Raw genomic sequence first — 19,694 nt, forward strand, 5'->3', positions numbered from 1 at the left:
GACTAATAAAATGCTGAACATTGTAGCGTGATAAAATAACAATTAAAAATTCCAACAGCAAACAATGAGCGGGAAAAAGCAGCGAAGCCCAAAAGTCTTAAAACGTGCAAAGATGCTGTAACCAAACAATTAAGATGAATAACAATGGCCACTTAACCCAATATACAATAAATAACAACTAAATGTGTTCAACTGTTGACTGAATTCTTTAATAAAACCAATGTTTCGCAAACCCATACGAGTGAGCTTTATCAGGGCAGATTACAATAATAAAGAATGGTAAATACAATAAAATAAGTTAATAAATACAATAAAGATCTGCTGAAAATTGTTTATATAGGCTACTGTTCAGGCGTAAATAAAACTTACGCTATCTACGCCCACAAAACCAATCTTTAAGTATGTTCTTTTCTAAAAACCAATGAACACTTTTCTTGAAAAAAAATCGACATCAGCCTCTCATTTAGCTGAAAAACTGAACTGCTATTGATTATGTCACCAACAGCAGCCTGTCAGTCACTGAGCTGTGTGCAGTAGCAAGGCGCTATTGAAAATAGCAGGCTGCAGCACACGCTCTTTCGGTTACGATCCCGCCTCGATGACGAAGCACACTGCGTTGTTTGGGAAGCTGATGTTAACTTGTGCAATCTTTATTATTGTTTTGGGAAGTACAGCCAACGTCATAGCCTATATAGGAGAGAGCAAATGTCACAAGTTTAGTTTACAGCTTACGTGTCCCTTAAATACATTTATTTCGGATTTTCCATGAGCAAAGATAGAATTGTTGACTGAATAGTCTTCGCGCTAGGAGCCACCTAGCCTGCCTTAAATATAAGCTAGTTATAGGCTACCGGGGTCTAGTATACAAGTGCACAACCACAAGATGCCTTTGTATACTAGACCCCAGCTACTCAAATTGTGACGTCATCTGGTTGTGCACTTCAAAACTACAATAGACCCCATTTTTGTCAGACTGCAGAGTTTGGTATAGGCCGAATTCTTGGTACTTGTATACAGCTCTGTCATGTAGGCCTAGGCTAAAAACTGATTTTAATGCAGAAGTCCACAACCTTGTGTTGCATTCAAACACCAGACCTCTGCTACCCAATTTGTGACACCATTTGGTTGTGCTTTTCTGCACTAGCCTAAGCCTAAAAAAGTGGAAATCAGTCAGCGTACCTGAAATTACCATTCATGTAAGAGATAGGTTGATATTACTAAAAGTAATTTACATGATGTCTTTAACGCAGGTTGTTCAAAATATAGATATATTTTTAAAAAGTTTGATATAAGATTTAAGGATTATAGGTAATCTAAAATATACCTTGCAAAAACAGTAAGATAAATAATAATGTGGCCTAGTCGAAGACGTGGTTTTCAAAGGCGATCACATATGGGCCTGATGCTTCTGTTTATACAATTGTGTCAGGCAGGGTTTGATCGAATTCCACCAGTTACACTTGGCACAATCGCATTAAATGTCGCCGTATATTTGGGGATGATCCATCAGTTTTTCAAACAACAGATTCCTCATCCATTGGAAATCTGTGCTGGAGTGGTACAAGTTTGGCATCACAGAGATTATTGGTAAGAGTTTATCGTGGAATTAATACATATGACAAAAGTCTGAGAACTAAAAAGTTTGCCAAACTATAAGTGGTAGACTGACACTGTTGTCTAAACTTGAAGGTTAGCAAATTGAACAGCTAAATATTTATCATATCTTTGCAAGAAAATGTATGGTTGTGACTAGTGTGATTTTTGTCCAAACTGTGCCTTTATTGCTGTAAATTTTAGGATTAAACATCACGTTTTGTCGTCATAGTTGTGCTTACCATCATTGTTGCTGGAACGTTTGCAGTCGACTGTGTTGGCATAATATTTTATTATTTGTAATAATAACAAAAATTGAAATGACTTTATGAATGAAAATGAGCAGAGCTCTGATATATCAGTCAAGCAATGCAAACTTTTCAGTGATGATACCGGTCTACTTCACTGATTGCACAATTATCAATATTATACAGCTTAAAACAATACAACTTCTACTAGAAGTGAAGAATGGCATAAGGCAGGGGTGGGCAAACTACGAACCACATAGTTTCTTTAAAGCTTGAATTTTGCTCAAAATGTGTGTATTTTTGGTGACTGTCAACAACGAAACTTATCTATTCAAAATATATTGCAAATGATATGAAATCAGTTTTCAAACTGATTGACAAAAAATTGTTTTACCCTAATGCTATTCTGTAGCTACCAATAAAGTTTTTTCAAATCAGGGGAATGCCAATATTGTTCAATGAACCGCACAAACTACCGGTAATTATGACATCATAAGTACATGACTTGGCCCACTTAGAATATTTCAACACCTAGTGTGGTTCTCGGGTTCAAAAAAGTTTCTCACCCTTGGCGAAATGAAGAAAGTCATTGTATGAACTCACTTGGTATTTAACCTACTTAATAAAATTTTATCCCTTTTTTGCAAGTATATCATGTCAAGATTTGATTTGATATATGAACTTCAAAAACACTATTCCATGAAAGTTGAACCTTATTTCAAATATGTATGTTTTCATTAAACAGGAGAATTATTGAAGCAACTTTTCACCATGCCAATGATTGGCATCTTTATTACAACATGGTTTCTTTTCTTTGGAAAGGAATGTGGCTGGAACGCAAAATTGGATCCGTAAGATTCTTATACATGATCGGTGTTTTTACCGTTTTGGTGAACACAGTCATGCTCTACCTCAATTATTTTGTCGCACTGATACTCAACGATCCAAGCTACATCAATCAATGCGCCCTTGGTTTTTCTGGTAAGTAAAGCTTTAATTTCTGCATATAAAATGAAGAATTAAATCACAGATTGTTGGTATTGATTAGCTGAATATTCTATGGCAGGGGTGGTATTTGCAGTGAAGGTAGTCACAACACATATGATGCCAAGAAGTACTTCTATGATAATGGGTTTCATCCCAGTAAATTCTCGATTTGCATGTTGGCTTGAATTGCTGTTGATTCAGGTAGAAAATACATTCTTCATCATCATATACATCAAATTTAAAAATGACTATTGTGTATGTTATTTATCAAACTAGACTAGAAAAAACTACAATCAAACATGTTAAACCCAGAGAAAGCTTAACACATATGTATTATGGTGTAGGTTCTTATCCCAAATGCTTCATTTACGGGCCATCTTGCTGGAATTCTTGTTGGCCTTGCATATGTGCAAGAAACACTAAGGAGAATAGTAGAATGGCCATTGGCTGGTAATGTTTGCCTCACAACATGTTTTATTTACTTTAAGTATTCTGATTATGTGATGTCGGCATGCTGTAAGTAAGAAATGAACACGGGTTGATAGAAGTAGAGTATTTAATTTGTGTTTTATGGTTACAGCTTTCACAAGACCTGCGTATGCTGGTCCATCTTACACATATTACAGTGGGACAACATCATCCACTGCTAGCAGGTATCCACTTAAACTTCGAAACAAACCTAAACATTATCCTCATGATTCTAATGCAGGATATCTTTTAACTGCATACAGTGCTTGGGCTGCAGATGATGCTAACGTGTACACTGGAGGCCTTGATGAGAATGAACAAATAAGAAGAGCCACAGAGGAGAGCTTGCGAGAACAGAATTATCCAGGTAGAATTCTTACCCCTCTTCTCAGTAGAATTGCATGTAAAGATTATTGCTGGGAATTGAGCCGATTTGTTTTAGCTGCCATAGTGGCTAAATGGGAAGTGATATTTTTAATCGCATGCAAAACTACTGTTTATTTTTACGAAGTGGGGGTGGTAACGATTTTATTAGCAACCTATGCCATGCTAGACTCAAGTTTTATCAAGGAAACAAACAATTCAATCCTTAAAATGATTAACAGAGCAGCACATTTCCACTAATCAATGGATTACCAAACATTTTGTTACAAATTCTTTCCTACATACATTTTTGGCTAATGGTTAACAATATGTTTAGTTGCTAAGAACTTTAAGTCGCTAGCAGGTATTAGCCGGATAAATTTTCAAAGCCCTAGTCCAAGAATTTCTTTACAGTTGTAAGACTGTAAACTGTGCATTTTCATTCTTACGAAGCTCGTGAACGTCTTTATCCTGACCTTTCATCAGAAATGAACGGAAGAGCCAGAGAGGTTCCATCTGCTCCTCCAGGAGAACAAGATCATGAGCAACCTCATCCTTATGGTAGTTCTATTACAATTTATCAACTGTAGATGCCATCTGCAGCTACAAATGATTAAAAAAATTTTGGATTAATTTTGTAAAGCTGATTTTTTCTTTATAGGCTGGAATATTCCAAATTCAACAAGTTTAGATCAGGATGACATACGAAGGCGCAGACTGGAGCATTTTTCCAATATATCGAGACGATAGCGTAGATTATTTGCACAAATGCTGGTTCAATATTTTGCTTTACAGCAACTCAAAGAGTGCAATTTGTTTTTTAGCTTTGTAATGCATTTATGTTTTCTTTTTACTTATTTAAATGAAAGGTAACAGATAGGTAGTTATCAAATGACAAGCACAGCCACAATTTAAGCTCAAGCCCTTGATATAAAACACTGTATGAATTTCACTACTATTGTACACAAATCATTATCCGTTGGTTTTTATAAAGTGCTGCTGTTACCGCTTTGATAAATGCTTATTTTGTAATGAGTATAATATAAGGGTGATCATTGACAAGTGAAAAGTACTTAACGGAGCGGGTTAAATAAAATTTTTATTCCAAAAACAATCAGTTGTAATTTAGCAGTTCAACATGGACAGTGTAAGCTTACAAATTTGGATTAAACTAATTTTGCAAATACAGTTCTGTGGCAGCTTTTATTTCACTGTAGCATAATCTAGAATTAGGTATATGCAGACATACCGTAACCAAAGGAGTAATTAATATTAATTAATTATTAATTATCCATTGGGAATAAAGATCATTCAATTTGCAGCAAGGCTTACTACACTTACAGTATGCATGCCTGGATACGCTTACATTAAAATCTAATACAGCAATCCTAACACATATCTGACTTGAATTCTAGTTTACGCCACATCATGCATGGTAAAGCGATAAAAAAGATTTAAAACCATCTGTGGTACAGCATACCATCAATGCACAAGTACAACAGTTTAATTTCTCATGATGTATAGTAATGTTTCTGTGGGAAACTGAGGCCATTGTCAGCCTAGTTAAAAACTTATAAAATGAACAACTTCTAACCATAGTTTCAACATACTGACAACAATGCCTGCACAAACAAAAGACTGAGTGGGGTTCAATCACGTATATACAAAGTAATATGCCGTATAACATGATAAACAAAGTACCACAAAAAGCTCATCACAGTATCCTGCTATTTACAGATTAAAAAGACTACAAACATATTCAGCATCACTGTTGCCGGGCCCGTGACTAGCTAATATGCTAGTGTCTTTTCTCAGGCATCAACAGCCTCCTGCAATTCAGCTCTTGGATGAAAGCTTACAATGACATCTTCATCCGGAGGATGCAGTCATTAAACCCGCAGGGTCATACTGAAGTCACCTCGCAGGCAAGTTCAATGGGTTGACTGGGAAACTTTTGTAGCGAACACTACAAACTCGCGCTAACCGGGTACTCTCCTTCCCAGGGATTTTTTCTTTAAATTATACTGGCACCTTGCTGGCCTACAAAATCACCTATTATTTCGAAAACCCTTTCCGTTGTTTGGACCTTTTGGTTGACGTTTGATGTCTACAGAACCATTTTGACCTCTTGACTGTTTTGAATATCGCTTCAAGTTTTCAGGTCTGATAAAAAATGTTGACAATAATAGCTAGAAAAACAGGGCTAGCGCAAATACAAGTTTAGCGTATATCAAAGAACCCATAACCTAACTAAATAAATAAATTGGTTAAAGAATTTGGAAATTTTCTAGTGAATAGGTCTTTAATTGGTATCAGTTTCTAATGCCTACATTTCAAAGATAGTGACACACGTTTTATATTAGTATGTAGTTGATAAATCTGATTTTTAAGTTGTAAGGTTACCTGTTATCAACTGCTGACTGTTTTACAGTAACATCATTTGTGTGATTGGCTTCGACTCCCATGATACGCTGCCTTGCTTCGGCGTAAGCAGCCTCCCGTTGAGCTAGTGTCCGAACTGGCTGTTTGGCCTGTTGTCGACAGCGCTCCTCTTCCGCCAAACGTTGCTCTTCTGTGCTTTTTTCAGGGCGCTTCAAGATCTTTAACTGTGGTGTGTACGCTGTTCTATTAAAGAAAGATAGACAGGGTTTATAAACGTTGTTTTGTTTTGTTGGCAAAAAGATCTGTTAAATTACTTCACTGAAACAACTTGTTTGAAAGCTAATTTATAACAAATGGTAAACATACATACATAGGAATGGGAGAAATACTTCAGAAAAAAGACATTTGACTTATTAATACATTTTGTCTCACCTATTTTGGTCTTCTTCATGAACAACGATTGGACGAGGAAGAATTTTAATGCCAGATTGTGGACTAGGATTATTGCGCTCAACTACTTGAAAACAAAACAAAATTTTTATGTTAAAGTTTTAGTAAAACGAATTTATCAAATTAATTGAGAATTCCAGTGAAAAATTTCTGTTACAAGTAGTACTTTCAAGATTACTCTGCATTCATGGCTGAAACGTCTATTCTACATATGCAAATTGCGATTTAATATATTTTTGCTTGAATGTTTTGAAATGTCTCCTGCTGGTAACCGGCTGTATGCTACTTGTGGTAAAGACATCATAAATCGAATGAAAATAATTGAAAAAACAGAAGTTATATAGCTACAACATGTTTTGCGTGACAGCTGTGCTGGTTCTACAGTATGATATTTCTTGGAACAAAAACAACGATTTATACTAACTTTTTTGTCATTTTAATGCAGTTTATAAAAAAAATACAATAAATACAAGCCTTATATTTACCCTTAATTTGAACTCTTTCAATTTTAGTGATTTCAATTGGTAATAAAGCTTACCACTGCGCCATTAATAAACACGTATTTCTTTAACACAAATTTTGGTTTTCACATATATTTCTCTTTCTTGCTTTCTGGTTAGTTCACACGAAATTTGCTGGTTGCGGTATTAAAAATAATTAGCCACACACAGTGCTTTTAACAGAAAAGTTTTCGACAAAGACCAATTACCATGAAATAAACATGTATCATATTTTTTAGAATCTAATACAGTCGAAATCGGTTAATCGCATAGTCAATTTGCCAAGCTTTTTTATGCGATTAACCGATGTATGCGATTAACCGTTGTATGCATTTCCTACATTTTCTCCGCTATTCTCTTTTTTAAACACCGGCGCACGCATTCTTGCTCCTCCGCCGATTTTTGGAATGACACAATGCATTATGATATGACGCAACAAGTGAGCTTCCTTCTTTTCGATTTCGACACGTGGTTTGCGCTTTGCGACCTAACAATCCTTAAATAAAAATTAGTCTTGTTGTTCTATTGTGATGTAACGATCCGTAACAATCCTTAAATGAAACGTAGTTTTGTGGTTCATAATCACTGTAGAGAAGGCCTTTTTTCGATTTTTGTTTATTGGTGAGGATAATCTTCAGCAACTTAACACTTCATCAAAGGAAATATGCGGTTAAGTGATACAAGTCTACAAATCAATCAAGAATTCCTATTCGATTAACCGATTTATACGATTAACCCTTATGCGATTAACCGTTGAATTTTCTTCACAAGTGAATGGGAATGGTTTGGGATTATGCAATGCTATGCGATTAACCGATGTATGCGATTAACCGATATGCGATTAACCGATTTCGACTGTAGTGGGACGTTGGGACGTCAAAAGGAAAAAAGCAAGTAAGATTAACCGGAGCACATTTTAAAGAGGACATTTCAAAGTTCTTTACAGTTTTATCTACATGGAATGGGTGATTGTTCTAAGTATCTCAGATCAAAGTCAATTTTCTGACCTGTGATACGACTTTCTGTAGTGTAACCTAATTTCTGGCATTTGAAAGTTTAAATTAAACTAGATGTTTGCGACATCACAAAACAGTAAAGTAAATTACCCTTCATTGCAGGTTTGCCATTGGGATCATACAAAGTTTTCAATTTCTTCGATTTGTCTTGATCATGTAGCTGTGTGCCATTTGTGAAGTTCAATTCTTGTTCAACATGTCTGTCGATATCCTGGCCAGAGATATAACAATGGTTGCAACCAGTGTGACTATATCTTTGAAATGTCTTGTCACAGAAGCTTACCCCAGAGTCAGCAAAATCTTCCCAGCTATCCCAGACACCGTCGTCTGCCATATCTTAATTGTATCAAATAACAGTTCTGAAAGTTTTCAACTAGAACAAAGCAATTGTGAACTTTCCCTAAACTTGAACATAAATAACCTAAATGATAAAAGCACTAAAGATGTTCACAATCTTAAAAATCTGTGTGTTCAAAGTTTTGCAATTATTAACGAAAGTACAGTACCTACACATGTTCATATATTGTAACAGATTGTTCCTTTAGATGTTTATCAAAAAGTTTTAACATGAGCTAAGTTACTGTATATTAGACTAAATATGTGCTGGTTTACTATCGCCACTATGCACACAACATGCACCAGGTGCATATTTAGACTATGTATATGCATCATGGAGAGTAAACTACAGTATGCGCAGTAGCATGAAATTTTACTTGCAGTACACAGTCAGGAATCTATAATCAGTTTGGGTTGCTTAGGTGGTAAGGAACCAATGTTGCTGATTCAAAAACTTAGCATCTAAGGCCACGGCTCCCGAACTTTTTTGTTTCACGGCGCCCTTTTTAGTAAAAAAGATTGTGGTACCCTAAATAGCTTACTACTTTTTTTACATTGTTTGCTGGTTACTGGTATTGAGAAAAAGGTCTACGGGGCTTTAAAAAAAAAAAAATCATTAAAACAAATAGCTAAAAACAAAAAGGTTTGTCCTACAAATCCCTTGTGTTGTCTGAAATCTCATAGTACCCTTTTGTGACCCGGCACCCCATTTGGAGAACGCTGGTTGTTTTTTTATTTTCGGTTTGTGTTCGGTTTTACCGGTTATTAACATATAAAACGAGTAAGGAATAGTTTACTGACTTTTCCAGCTTACCTTCAGACACTTGTCCCTGCAAGTTTGTTTTTTGAAAGCATCATGCAATCTAGTAGGTATATGCTGCATATATTCAATTTTTTTAGATAGTATCACACTTTTCAGAAACCCTTTTGTGACACAATATTATATATATACGAAACCATACTTACAATTTACCTAACGACTTTGCAGTTTCAACATTAACGCAACAACCACAAGTCTGATGTTTACTATAAAGGCAAAGCAAAAATTATTAAACCACAGAATTACGTTGTTGTCAAATAATTACCTTAGATGGCATGAAATATTTTTGGGTAAATTGGACAGCCTGCTGGATTGAAAGAAAAACTATTAACTGTACACTAAAAGTTTAAGTAATGAATGAGGCTAAAATCATGCAAAATATGAAGCATTACAATCTACTACGCTTCAAAATATGTTCACTAATTACCCCAAATTTGTAGCTTTCCAACAATCACCCCTCTGACTACACACAAAGTTTGCCTTAATTCGCATTCTAAATGGTTTAAATTTGCAATCTAAAACATTCCTAACACTGTGCAGGCGATTGGACATTAATCGGCTATTGTAAAACAATGGATTTGTACCAAGATTATGTTATCTAAACCAGATTAAACTAGAGTTAAGAACAGACTCCAAGAAACTGTAAAAAACACTACTGATTTTAACGAAGTGAATGCACATCTCTATACACTCGTCTTCTATCGCTTTAGATCTTACATGTTACATTATTGTTACACATACTTATCTAGACATGTCATTTTTTGCAATAATGTTGTCGAAAACATGGCACAATCTTAGAGCTATTTCAAAATCTCGTTAAACTAAAATTCCGCGTTGTTCTTCAGTAAAAGCAAAGAAATACTAGGGCATGAGGAGACGGAAAAAAATTGTACCAAAACCACTATTAAAAAAGCATATCGGTACCGATATGATACTGGTAACCCTAAGTTATAACAACACTTCACATTTTTGCATCCCACTGCGAAAAAATAACTGGCAGAATGGTATGATCGTATGATATGAACTAAAGCCTGCCACAAACTGGACTGCAGAATATGGCGATTTTCAGCAAGATCTTGGGTGTACCAAACAAACAAAAATGGTCAAAATTGTGTAATGAAATTTCGTCAATCCGTTTTAGCAGGCTCTTGCTGTGTAACAGCTGGTCGCTACAACCAGATAAAAACTCGACCAGTTGCTGTCAATGACTAGTACTAGACAGTACTCATACAATTATAAAAATGGTATTATAAAACAAAGGTTTACCAACAGCCTGGTACAGGAGGTGACTGTCCCTCATCATTCCATCTCTACCCACACAAAAATACAATAGTCATCGTTAATTGTAGTAATCAGCGCAAGTCAGGTGCATGGACGGAATAATTGCTCGCTTTAGGGGATACTAATTTCATCAAGCAAAAGACGCACACAATTAAAACATAATTTAAATCTCAAACATTGTGATTGTGATTAATGTGACTATTTTCTTATAAAATGAGAGAAAGACAATAAAGCGATTGTGAAGTCGACTTACGTAAATGTAAAAGTATAAACCTAACTTATATATCGGCTACATATGAGGTGAGGTGGTGACACACATTAAAAGCACAAGCCAAAGCTACAATAATAAAACTAATACCAACATACTAAAACATTTGTAACAATTGTATGGAAAATTTGTATTAATTGTCAGAGATCTACGACGTGGCAAAGGTGAGAACATTGTTACTCGACAGGTGCAAATATCAGCTTTGGCCTTTCTGGCATCACAAAATCATGTCACTAGAAACGCACATACTAAGATTGCAAGTGCAGGAAGATTCCCTCTAGTTTCGTCTGGTGACAGTTATAACTTGACCGTGGCAAGGATAAGCAAAGCGAAAAGCTTTAACAGCTCCATTTATTCAAATTAGAATTAGTTGCGGTCAGGGGCAGATACAGCCAGGGTGTTGAGATGTTGAAACACCACCCTTGGCAGTTTAGATAACTCTTGCGCTAGGGATGGGCCAAGCCCAATTACTCGGTCGAGTATTGGCATGTCTTTAATACTTGAACTCAATCGAGTATTGCTCATTATTCGATGATGTCACTCATGTTCGTTTTCGCATGTACATAGACTTCAAAAAGTTTTTAAACAACCAAGCCGATTTAATACGAGATCACTATTTCATCATTTAAGCGTCTTCAAAAACTATCAAATTTACTGTGTTTGTTTCAGTACGCTACTTTCATTCAAAGAAGTATCGTTCACACACGAGTTTGCGGCGTGTTTTTTGGCGCAATTCGACGGTTTATCGATGTTCACTTTTGTGAAAACATATAAAAGGTATCGTCATTGGTTTTGCAGGGTAGGATCAGCAACACATATTGACTTAGTTGATAGTCGAGACTACCAAATCAGTAAGCGGCACACATCACCAAGCTATCAAATGCTGGACTTACACGAAGTATTCCTGCAAACGAGTGTTTCTTCAAAACGAATTTTAGTTAATTACGCATCTAAACCGACTTACTTTTTTCTCTGTAAAATGCATATGGTTTAGCGATAAACATCATTGTTATGATGTTTATTTATTACATAATATATCACCTAAGTTGAGACATGCACCGCAATGTTTTTTAAGGTTTTTCTTCCGGTTATTAAAGGTGGCGGTTAGGAGAAAGGCTATGCAGGAAGTTGATTTTAGTTACATTTAAGGTTTTATTTTGAGTCAGAAATTAGGTTAATTTAAGTTAGATTTAAAAGAAACTGTAAGGAATAGCTTCGATCACATGACTTTTTACGGTGCAATTGTGGCAGAGAAAAACATTGGCTGTTCTTTCTTAATAAGTTAAACTTAATTTCATGCAGCTAGAACTAATTAGTAAATTTAGTATTTAGTAAATTTAAAAAGTATTATACTGTATCTTCCTTAAGAAAATATTAACTTAAATATGTTTTGACAATATACCACATTCATAAAGAGTCAAAGCAGTAATAGTGCTTTGTGCCAATACAGTGAATAAAAGACATGTTTAGCTTGTATAGCAGCAAATTACTCTCACGTTCATGGTTTGTTGATGCCTCAGTAGAAGAATAAATATTTGACAGAATGCCAGCGTGCTGAAAAATGTTGTTTTGGTCACGATTGCCACAAATGATTAACAGACGACTAAACTACTAAGAACCTTCTACAATTGCAGATGCTGATGTTCAACAATTTAATATAACGCCCCAGAATTTAGCACCGCTGGCTGAAGAACAGACTTAAATGCTTAATGAGAGACATTTTGGCTAATGATTGTCTAAACCTTGTCTGAAAACATCCACAAGCAAAGCTTTCAAACAACGATACCTATTTTAGTCAAATATTAAAACAAAATACGAAATGTTTTAATAGATTCCATTTCCCTTATATATTGTGACTATATTCATACCTAATTTTAGTTACAAAACTATCGATTCCCAAATATTTCAATAACTATGTAGCTAGTTGAATGGATGACGCAATCAGTTGAATAAGTTCCAACCAATCCGAGGTATGCTAATTTAATCTTGAATCAAGACAAATAGAGCTTTTCCCAGAAAGGTTCTTTTCCTTCAAGGCACCTTGAAAGATGGACAGCTGGATCGTTTCTTTTGCAAAGCAACGAGGAAAATGTATTAAAGAAAGTAGCCTATCCGGATTTGGGTAGAAATGGTACGTTTTACAAATATATTATTCGAGTTTAGACTTTTGTTAACTTTTTCAGGTTAATATGCTTAGGGTCACATTTATCCATTAAAAATGTTTTACAGATTTCAACGCAAATGCAACTGATGTATAAGTTTGTTACATATCCATATAACTAGCTATCCATGTTGTAATTTTGTAAAAACTGAGCCAACCGTACTTTCCATATGTGATTCATGTCTTTTGCAGATACCTATAGTGTGTTGCGCTTGCTTTTGTTCGTTAATTGTTAAAATACAGGGATTATGGTATTTATTGACTGGCTTTTTTTTGCAAATAACAATAAGTCAAAATTGGTCAAAATTTGAAAATCTATATATACAGTATCTAACTTTAATAATTAAGATTTAATTGGTAATCTTAATTTTAACAGTATCATTTCAAGAGACATGTCACGAGAGACATGTTCAAGACAAATTCCTTGAACTCTTAACAACCAAAAGGTAAGAAAATAGCCTGCTGGAGCCTTTTCTTCTATTATTTGAAAAAAGCATTGAACCATCCAAATTAACAGAAAAAACGATACCAACATAATGGCAGGAAAGTGACTCCTTAGAATCCACAGGATAAGGTTGTAAATAGAAACTTTATTCTGCGTCTAAATGTAAGGATATCTATAACCAAAATGCCTGGAAAGGATTTAGAATTTAGATGTATGAGTCTAGTATTTATCCAGAGACGGAACACAATTAGGTGGTTCCCAGTGGCTAACTATGGGGATATTTATATCCAAAATTTCTGGAACATTGTCAGCCACTTTTTTTCCTGTGATACAAGAGTATAGCGGGCAACCGAAGTCTGGAAAACAAAAAAAAATTTATTTAAATTTAAAAAGGGCAAATGTTTTTAACAAACCGAAAAATATAATATAAATTGATCCTTTGATTTTTATGTTTTGCTCTTTTTGGTTTATTAAAAAAATTTCACCAAATTTTAAAACGTTTCTGTTCACCCACTTTACTTTTGTTAAGCTAGGCTAGCAAACAATGTTTTCCAGACGATGGTCGCTAGCTTGATTCAGGTTATTCTTTTTGGTACATGTTACACACACAAGACAAGGATAACTATGTTTTTATCTGTATGCATTCACTGTGTAAACACAATTAACATGCGTGCAGTATCTGCATTCAGCTTCTGGTCCACATTGCCGTTTTGTACCTAGGCCTAAGTGCACACTTCCATTGCATGCACTTGAGCATTTTTGCGCACAACACTTGTCATTTTTGGTTGTTTGGCACACCCAAGATCCTGCTGAAAACGGCCATAAACTCTGCGGTACAGCAAAGACTTAAAACCCTCAGTCCAAGGATAAATATTACCGGTTACATACCATAACAAATGTCCAGAAATAGGTTAGTTACCGTAAACCAGAAATAATGGAGAGTGTGGCAGCTATATACACCCACGAGATTCACTAACGTGCACGCCGAATCGTAATAACCTCCACGTCGATTTATAAAAAGAAACACAGACTGACAGATAAGCTGGTTGTTTGAATGCCAATTTAATCTAAAAATTGAGGCTTCGGTGAACGCTAGGCTGAAACGCCAAAATTTGCGTCTTTGCACGCACGATTTCTCCTCGAAAAGGTTCGAACTTTCCAGTCGGAAAAATCTTCAGTCCTCACTTTACCCAACCAGAAAATAAAAAATAACTGTTGCTCTTAGAATTCAGGAATTAGATGCGTGTTCACCAAACTGTCACAAACTTCCTGAACCCCAAAATTGATCACACGCTAATCATATATCATACAGTACCACTGTCTGACTGAATACCTGTTTGTATCAGTGTAGCCTACCAATAGTACCACCACCTATAAACCTAGCCTAGCCCATAATTCTGTATTTCGCCTAGCTCATGTAGGCAAAAATCCGCACGCACCACAACCTTTAAACCAAGTTACTTTCGGCGGACATTTAATCCACAAGGATGCAATAGACTGAATATATTTGGTTTATCTTCACAAATGTTTAACATCGGGACTAAAGTTTAAGAGATAACATATATAACATATTACAATTAAGTAGTAATAATTAAATTAAAATCCATTTATAAAACTGACTAACTACAAAAGTATTTTACCACCGTTTCGAAAACGACACTTGCAGTTCAGGACAAATTCTTTGTCAAGATTTTTTCACTATGTTTCATAGAAATCATTTGAATCGGTTCCCCAATGTCTTCATTTAATGCAAAGTATAAATGTAAAATAATAAGATAAAAATAAAAATATTAAATAAAATAGTAGTACTAGTAGCAGTTGTAGTAAAAGTAATAAATAAAATATAAATAAATAGTTAGTTATAAAAAAATATAAATAATAATAATATTTACAAAAGCATCGGTTCTTCTGTGTAAACACCAAAACAACAAGGTTGCCAACGATACCAATCTAAAAATCAAACCCCTTCGCTTTAGGGATGCAACCAAACCTGTCCATAACATGAAAGAAATGGTAAAGAACTCATTTTATGTTCTTCATGTCACTGAAGAACGGTATTGCCGTATTGGAATATTCTTCTTTGGACTAAGGGAATTCTTTGCTCCAGTTCAAAACATTAAACATTACACAAGCTCGCAGTCCTGAGGCCAACGCTGCGAGTGATACAAACTTTACGTGGTCACGCTAGTGATACAAGTGATACAAGTAGTTGCCTTACTTAGGCCATGTGTTTCGAAAATAGCTGGATAGTTTGTAGAAATGCAGATAAATGAGAAGATTTTGGATAAAATCTAAACAACAAGTAGGCTAAATTTTTAATGAATTTTTTCCAAGTAAACTTTCTTGCTGACTCGATTTCTATTAAACGGAATCCACACATAGATTTCAAATGAGCGAATTTTACGTTTGTTTAGCTTTAACTAGCTTAAGTTGCCACTGAGCACTGCATAAAGTGAGAACTTTGAAAAACTGACAACCTACATGCTATGGTTGCCACCAGGCATAATAATCATCAAATAGAAGGCACAACTGGTAAAACAGAGAACATTACTTTCTGTCGATGTTTTATTATTCCAAACACGTTAAAAGCGGAATTTAAACGCATTTTTGTTGTGGATTTCATATTGTGTTTACCGCTTATAGTTAGGCTACATTAAGTTATTCCACAAAGCTTCTTTCCTTACTTGATGTTCACAGACGTATCATCACAACAATCTGCCACGCTTTTCAGGCGACAAATAAGTTTGTTTGTCCAAATGCCACTAGAGGCGACATACGTCAATGCAATCCACTCAGACTGCTATCAATGCTTCCATATACACATGCTTGGACAATGAGAGTGTAACCAATTAGGTCCATCTGACCAGTCACGCTTCAACTACTGTAGAAAAAAACGACGCACTCTGGGCACAATTTTTCAAAAGTTGTTTGCTTCCGACAAGAAAACAGTTGATTCTTATGCATTTTTGGACGCTGAATCCAAAAATGTCGGTTAAAATAGCTGATTAGCTCTAGTTTAAAAGATAAAAACTTTTTTCATTTTTGTATGTGGAACTACATTTGGCAAGCCTTGGTGCACTTCATTGAACACAACAGTAACAATCTGCAAACAGTGTAATAATTGCATGCGTTTATATTTCAGCATAGCATATGCAACAAATAACTTAATTGTCACCTTTCAAATATAAATTTCTAATCTATTTTATCTGTTCTTCTCCTTTTGGCCTGTCGCCTACGGTTAATGGAGCATCCCTAGATATCATCCAGCAAAAGTCAGCAAGCATTGATTGATTCTGTTTTCCCTGGTACCTCTTTTCTATTGTAGATATGCATTGGTGAAATCGCTCACCATGCTTATCACTAACGTCTCCACAATTTGGTGGAAAAAAATCCAGGTGCGAGTCCAAAAAATGTATCTTCAGTGACATATTGCACCCCATGCATCTGTATGCTTTATTGAGATTGGACACCAATTCCGTGTAGTTGTCAGCTCTTTTGTTCTCCAAGAATTTTTGTGGCCAGAAACTTAAACGCTTCCCATGCAATTTTCTCATGGCCAAATAAAACTTGATCAAATTCACCGTCTTCGAGAAGGTGCCTTATCTTTAGCGTTTGTGCCACTAGCCAGTAGTAGAAAGTTATTCAACCGAAAACGTTTTAATCCATAGTTTCTACGAATTTGAAGATAGTCGCTCCAAGCTGTTGTTCACCTCTCGTATTTAGCAGCCACGTCATCATAGACATCATCAAGTGCATTTATTTCTACCACAGCATCACCCGGTTTTGTGTGGATGGCAATGTAACTGAATCTCTTCTGATTTCCTGTAGTAAAAATTAATTACAAACACCGATTTGTTCCAATTTATGCACAAAATTCTGTGAAATTGCATATGTCTTTATAGTCTATAGACCTTGGATAACCTCCTTTCTTTGCTGGTATATATAAGTTAGGTTAATATAAAAGCCTACAAAGGCTGAGTTTCAATTCTTAACACACAAATATACGTAGGCCTATCACAAATCGGTTTACGCTCTTTGTCCATATATAGCCTGTACCTACAAACTTTATCGTTATTAGGTGTATGATCCAGAATCACGTAATCATGTTTGTAGTAGACATACTGTATACTAATTTTCACCCTATTTGACTTAATTTTAACTAACTTAAATTTTTAGGATTTTGTCAAGTGGAAGCTTTTAGATAAGGTAGACATTTTTATTCAGGATATCGTTATAAATACGCATTGCTTAAAAAAAGGATAGAGTTATAATCCTTAAGACACATTGAGTGTTTAGAGTTCATACCTTGGTCGTCGATCCTTTCAAACTGCAAGCTGTACGGTTCGCGTTCGAATATATCGTGCCCCATGTCGTTATACTGATACCCGTTTATCACTCTGACTTTTGATGCACCGATACCGTACATGATTTATGGTGTATTTTGTTCGGTATTGTTTCAATTCAAAGACTTTGTAGGTCTATTTCGTACCGAAGTAAAGCTATAAGTTACCGTTTGTTTTTGCTTACTTTTTCAGTTAATATTTTGCATATGATGATTCGACTTATATCGAGCAATCAATCGCATTAACATATGTACTTCTAATACAAAAAGTGCTAAAGTTTAGAAACTTGAATTGCCTGTCAAACCAGTATGTTACTTCTCAGCTCTTTACCCAACTTTGCCAAAATTGCTTGCACTTACTTGTAAATATATCCATATTGCTCTTTCGATCGTGTTCGTTCAGTTCTTTTACTGACCACAAAGTCGTATCTAACTGATGACACTTCGTTTACTTTATCAACAGGTCCTGGTAAAGCAGTTTGTGTCGAATCTCTAATTTCTTGTATCATGAAGATGTCATAACGTTGTACCATCTGAAAGAGAAACCATTTTTTAAAGGCGATTTACAGATGTGTTTTTTATTTTATGCTATTGCAATACCGGTTCCTTATGCCTGAAAAAGAGCATTAAACTTAAATCGGGTGGAAATCTTGGGAATCATTCGAGATAAGTTTAATACCAGTTGGCATTACATGACCAATTTTGATTTTAATTGTGAACTATGAATGAAACGAAACTATGATTTATTCAAACTTGAGTTTACTCGGAAGAAAGTGGAACTTCAAATTGAGTTTTTCAATTTAGGAACTTACCTCTATGAGAACAGCTACAGCATGAGCCTTATTCATTTTAGCCTGACCAAAGATATTACCATTAAAGGCAGAGATGAGCAGTGGTTCGGTTAAGGCTGTTGAACAAGTTGCCGGCGTTAAAAATTGCGACAGATTTGTCATAACTTTCTTGAAACTAATGCCTGTTAAAAATAACCAGAGCCTTAATGACTCGGGTCAGTGACTTGAGTCGAGTCAAATGCAAAGATCTTGACGCAAGTCCCTTCGTAAGAAATTTCATTGGGTTTCGGCATTACGATAAACAAAGTGACTATTTCACCGTATAGAGGTCACGCAGCCTGTTGTTAAAGACTAGGTTAGGTTAGAAGAATGCGTATGCAAAAAGTTGATTTTAGCTATTTAAGGTTTTACTGGAGTTAAACTTAGATTAGAAGGTACTGTAGACTTAGGTTAGGTTTAGGTTACTATGTTACAACATGTTAGTTAGGCCAACAAGGAACTGTGAAAAATAGGTTCAAACGCACGATTTGTTTCTGGTGAAATAGTGGAAGCCTAAGATAAAACGATTTTTTTGATCCAAACTCATTAAACAAAAAACGAAGTTGGCTTGTCTACGAACACTTACGAGGCAGAAAAACGAAGCAAATTCTCAAAATGCCTAAACGTTTGTATAAAGTTATAAACTATAGAAATATATAGCCTAAAGGTGTTTTTTCCTTCTTTCAAAAGGCCTTAATTTTCTAGCACTGTTCCACTGTTTACTCTGCCATTTATAGCTATAGTGCAGGCTAAAATTTCCTGATAGAAGAGGCGTTCCAAATTCATCACTGACTACAATATCTTTCGTATACCATTGTTTTATTTTAACAAATTTATATAAACATTATAGGTTACTACAGCCCCTTCTTCTGTATATTTCCCAGGAACTATTGGGAACCTTGCGACTTTTTTCCAAAAAAAAACTATGAAACTCGCTATTTGTAGATGATGCTCAGCAAACCATTATCATTAAACCAGCGGGTTTAGTTACACCGATTTGTTGTTTACTACAGTATATTGCGAGCAAACGTTCTCATTTGGAACGTGTACTAACAGACTTGTTATGACTTGTTTGGCCAAGTTCCTAAAAATCGGATATGCTCAAATTTCAACTTGGAACATGCTGACGCAGCAGTTTGCTCTAAGGTGTTGCTGTCTTGTATTTTGCACTTTGCAGTATCATTTTATTTCACGCAACTGCGCA

The 19,694-nt window shown here is 35.3% G+C and overlaps 3 protein-coding genes across 8 annotated transcripts; 1 reads left to right on the forward strand and 2 right to left on the reverse strand.

Moving 5' to 3' along the window:
* Positions 1-772: 772 nt before the first annotated feature.
* On the forward strand, positions 773-4,773 carry LOC143470240 (rhomboid-related protein 4-like). Of its 5 annotated transcripts, none has more exons than XM_076968242.1 (9): positions 773-1,196; positions 1,430-1,587; positions 2,587-2,822; positions 2,908-3,029; positions 3,173-3,278; positions 3,409-3,481; positions 3,560-3,663; positions 4,113-4,220; positions 4,321-4,773. In XM_076968242.1, exons 2-9 carry the CDS (start codon positions 1,499-1,501, stop codon positions 4,407-4,409), a joined length of 927 nt encoding a protein of 308 aa, XP_076824357.1. In that variant the 5' UTR covers positions 773-1,196; positions 1,430-1,498; the 3' UTR covers positions 4,410-4,773. The 5 variants fall into 5 exon arrangements, with proteins under 5 accessions (XP_076824357.1, XP_076824358.1, XP_076824356.1 ...); XM_076968243.1 differs by having other exon boundaries at positions 774-1,196; positions 1,434-1,587; XM_076968241.1 differs by lacking the exon at positions 773-1,196 and having other exon boundaries at positions 1,232-1,587; positions 4,146-4,220.
* LOC143470241 (SUZ RNA-binding domain-containing-like) lies at positions 4,733-10,666 on the reverse strand. 2 transcript variants are annotated; one of them, XM_076968247.1, is made up of 5 exons: positions 8,291-10,666; positions 8,098-8,218; positions 6,474-6,555; positions 6,063-6,284; positions 4,733-5,822 (listed from the first exon to the last, which is right to left on the reverse strand). In XM_076968247.1, exons 1-5 carry the CDS (start codon positions 8,339-8,341, stop codon positions 5,708-5,710), a joined length of 591 nt encoding a protein of 196 aa, XP_076824362.1. In that variant the 5' UTR covers positions 8,342-10,666; the 3' UTR covers positions 4,733-5,707. The 2 variants fall into 2 exon arrangements, with proteins under 2 accessions (XP_076824362.1, XP_076824361.1); XM_076968246.1 differs by having other exon boundaries at positions 6,474-6,558; positions 8,291-9,369.
* Positions 10,667-16,549: 5,883 nt separating this feature from the next.
* On the reverse strand, positions 16,550-19,548 carry LOC143470242 (deoxyribonuclease-1-like). The gene is made up of 3 exons (XM_076968248.1): positions 18,473-19,548; positions 18,021-18,193; positions 16,550-17,140 (listed from the first exon to the last, which is right to left on the reverse strand). The coding sequence occupies exons 1-3, from the start codon at positions 18,611-18,613 to the stop codon at positions 17,092-17,094; spliced, it is 363 nt and encodes a 120-aa protein (XP_076824363.1). The 5' UTR covers positions 18,614-19,548; the 3' UTR covers positions 16,550-17,091.
* Positions 19,549-19,694: the final 146 nt, after the last annotated feature.

This window comes from Clavelina lepadiformis, chromosome 9 (assembly GCF_947623445.1).
Source record: "Clavelina lepadiformis chromosome 9, kaClaLepa1.1, whole genome shotgun sequence".
NCBI lineage: Eukaryota > Metazoa > Chordata > Ascidiacea > Aplousobranchia > Clavelinidae > Clavelina > Clavelina lepadiformis.

What these genes read in the sequence shown, in the direction of transcription:
- LOC143470240 (XM_076968240.1), top strand. Translation starts at nt 1,352, where the DNA reads ATGTGGCCTAGTCGAAGACGTGGTTTTCAAAGGCGATCACATATGGGC. An exon ending in TGGCATCACAGAGATTATTG is followed by an intron (nt 1,588 to 2,586) that starts GTAAGAGTTTAT and finishes TTCATTAAACAG; the next exon opens with GAGAATTATTGAAGCAACTT. An exon ending in TTGAATTGCTGTTGATTCAG is followed by an intron (nt 3,030 to 3,172) that starts GTAGAAAATACA and finishes ATTATGGTGTAG; the next exon opens with GTTCTTATCCCAAATGCTTC.
- LOC143470241 (XM_076968246.1), bottom strand. Translation starts at nt 8,341, where the DNA reads ATGGCAGACGACGGTGTCTGGGATAGCTGGGAAGATTTTGCTGACTCT. An exon ending in TGGCAAACCTGCAATGAAGG is followed by an intron (nt 6,559 to 8,097) that starts GTAATTTACTTT and finishes TTTGTTTTCAAG; the next exon opens with TAGTTGAGCGCAATAATCCT. An exon ending in CAGTCAGCAGTTGATAACAG is followed by an intron (nt 5,823 to 6,062) that starts GTAACCTTACAA and finishes ATTTTTTATCAG; the next exon opens with ACCTGAAAACTTGAAGCGAT.
- LOC143470242 (XM_076968248.1), bottom strand. Translation starts at nt 18,613, where the DNA reads ATGACAAATCTGTCGCAATTTTTAACGCCGGCAACTTGTTCAACAGCC. An exon ending in CTGTAGCTGTTCTCATAGAG is followed by an intron (nt 18,194 to 18,472) that starts GTAAGTTCCTAA and finishes TTTCTCTTTCAG; the next exon opens with ATGGTACAACGTTATGACAT. An exon ending in CAATATGGATATATTTACAA is followed by an intron (nt 17,141 to 18,020) that starts GTAAGTGCAAGC and finishes TTTTTACTACAG; the next exon opens with GAAATCAGAAGAGATTCAGT.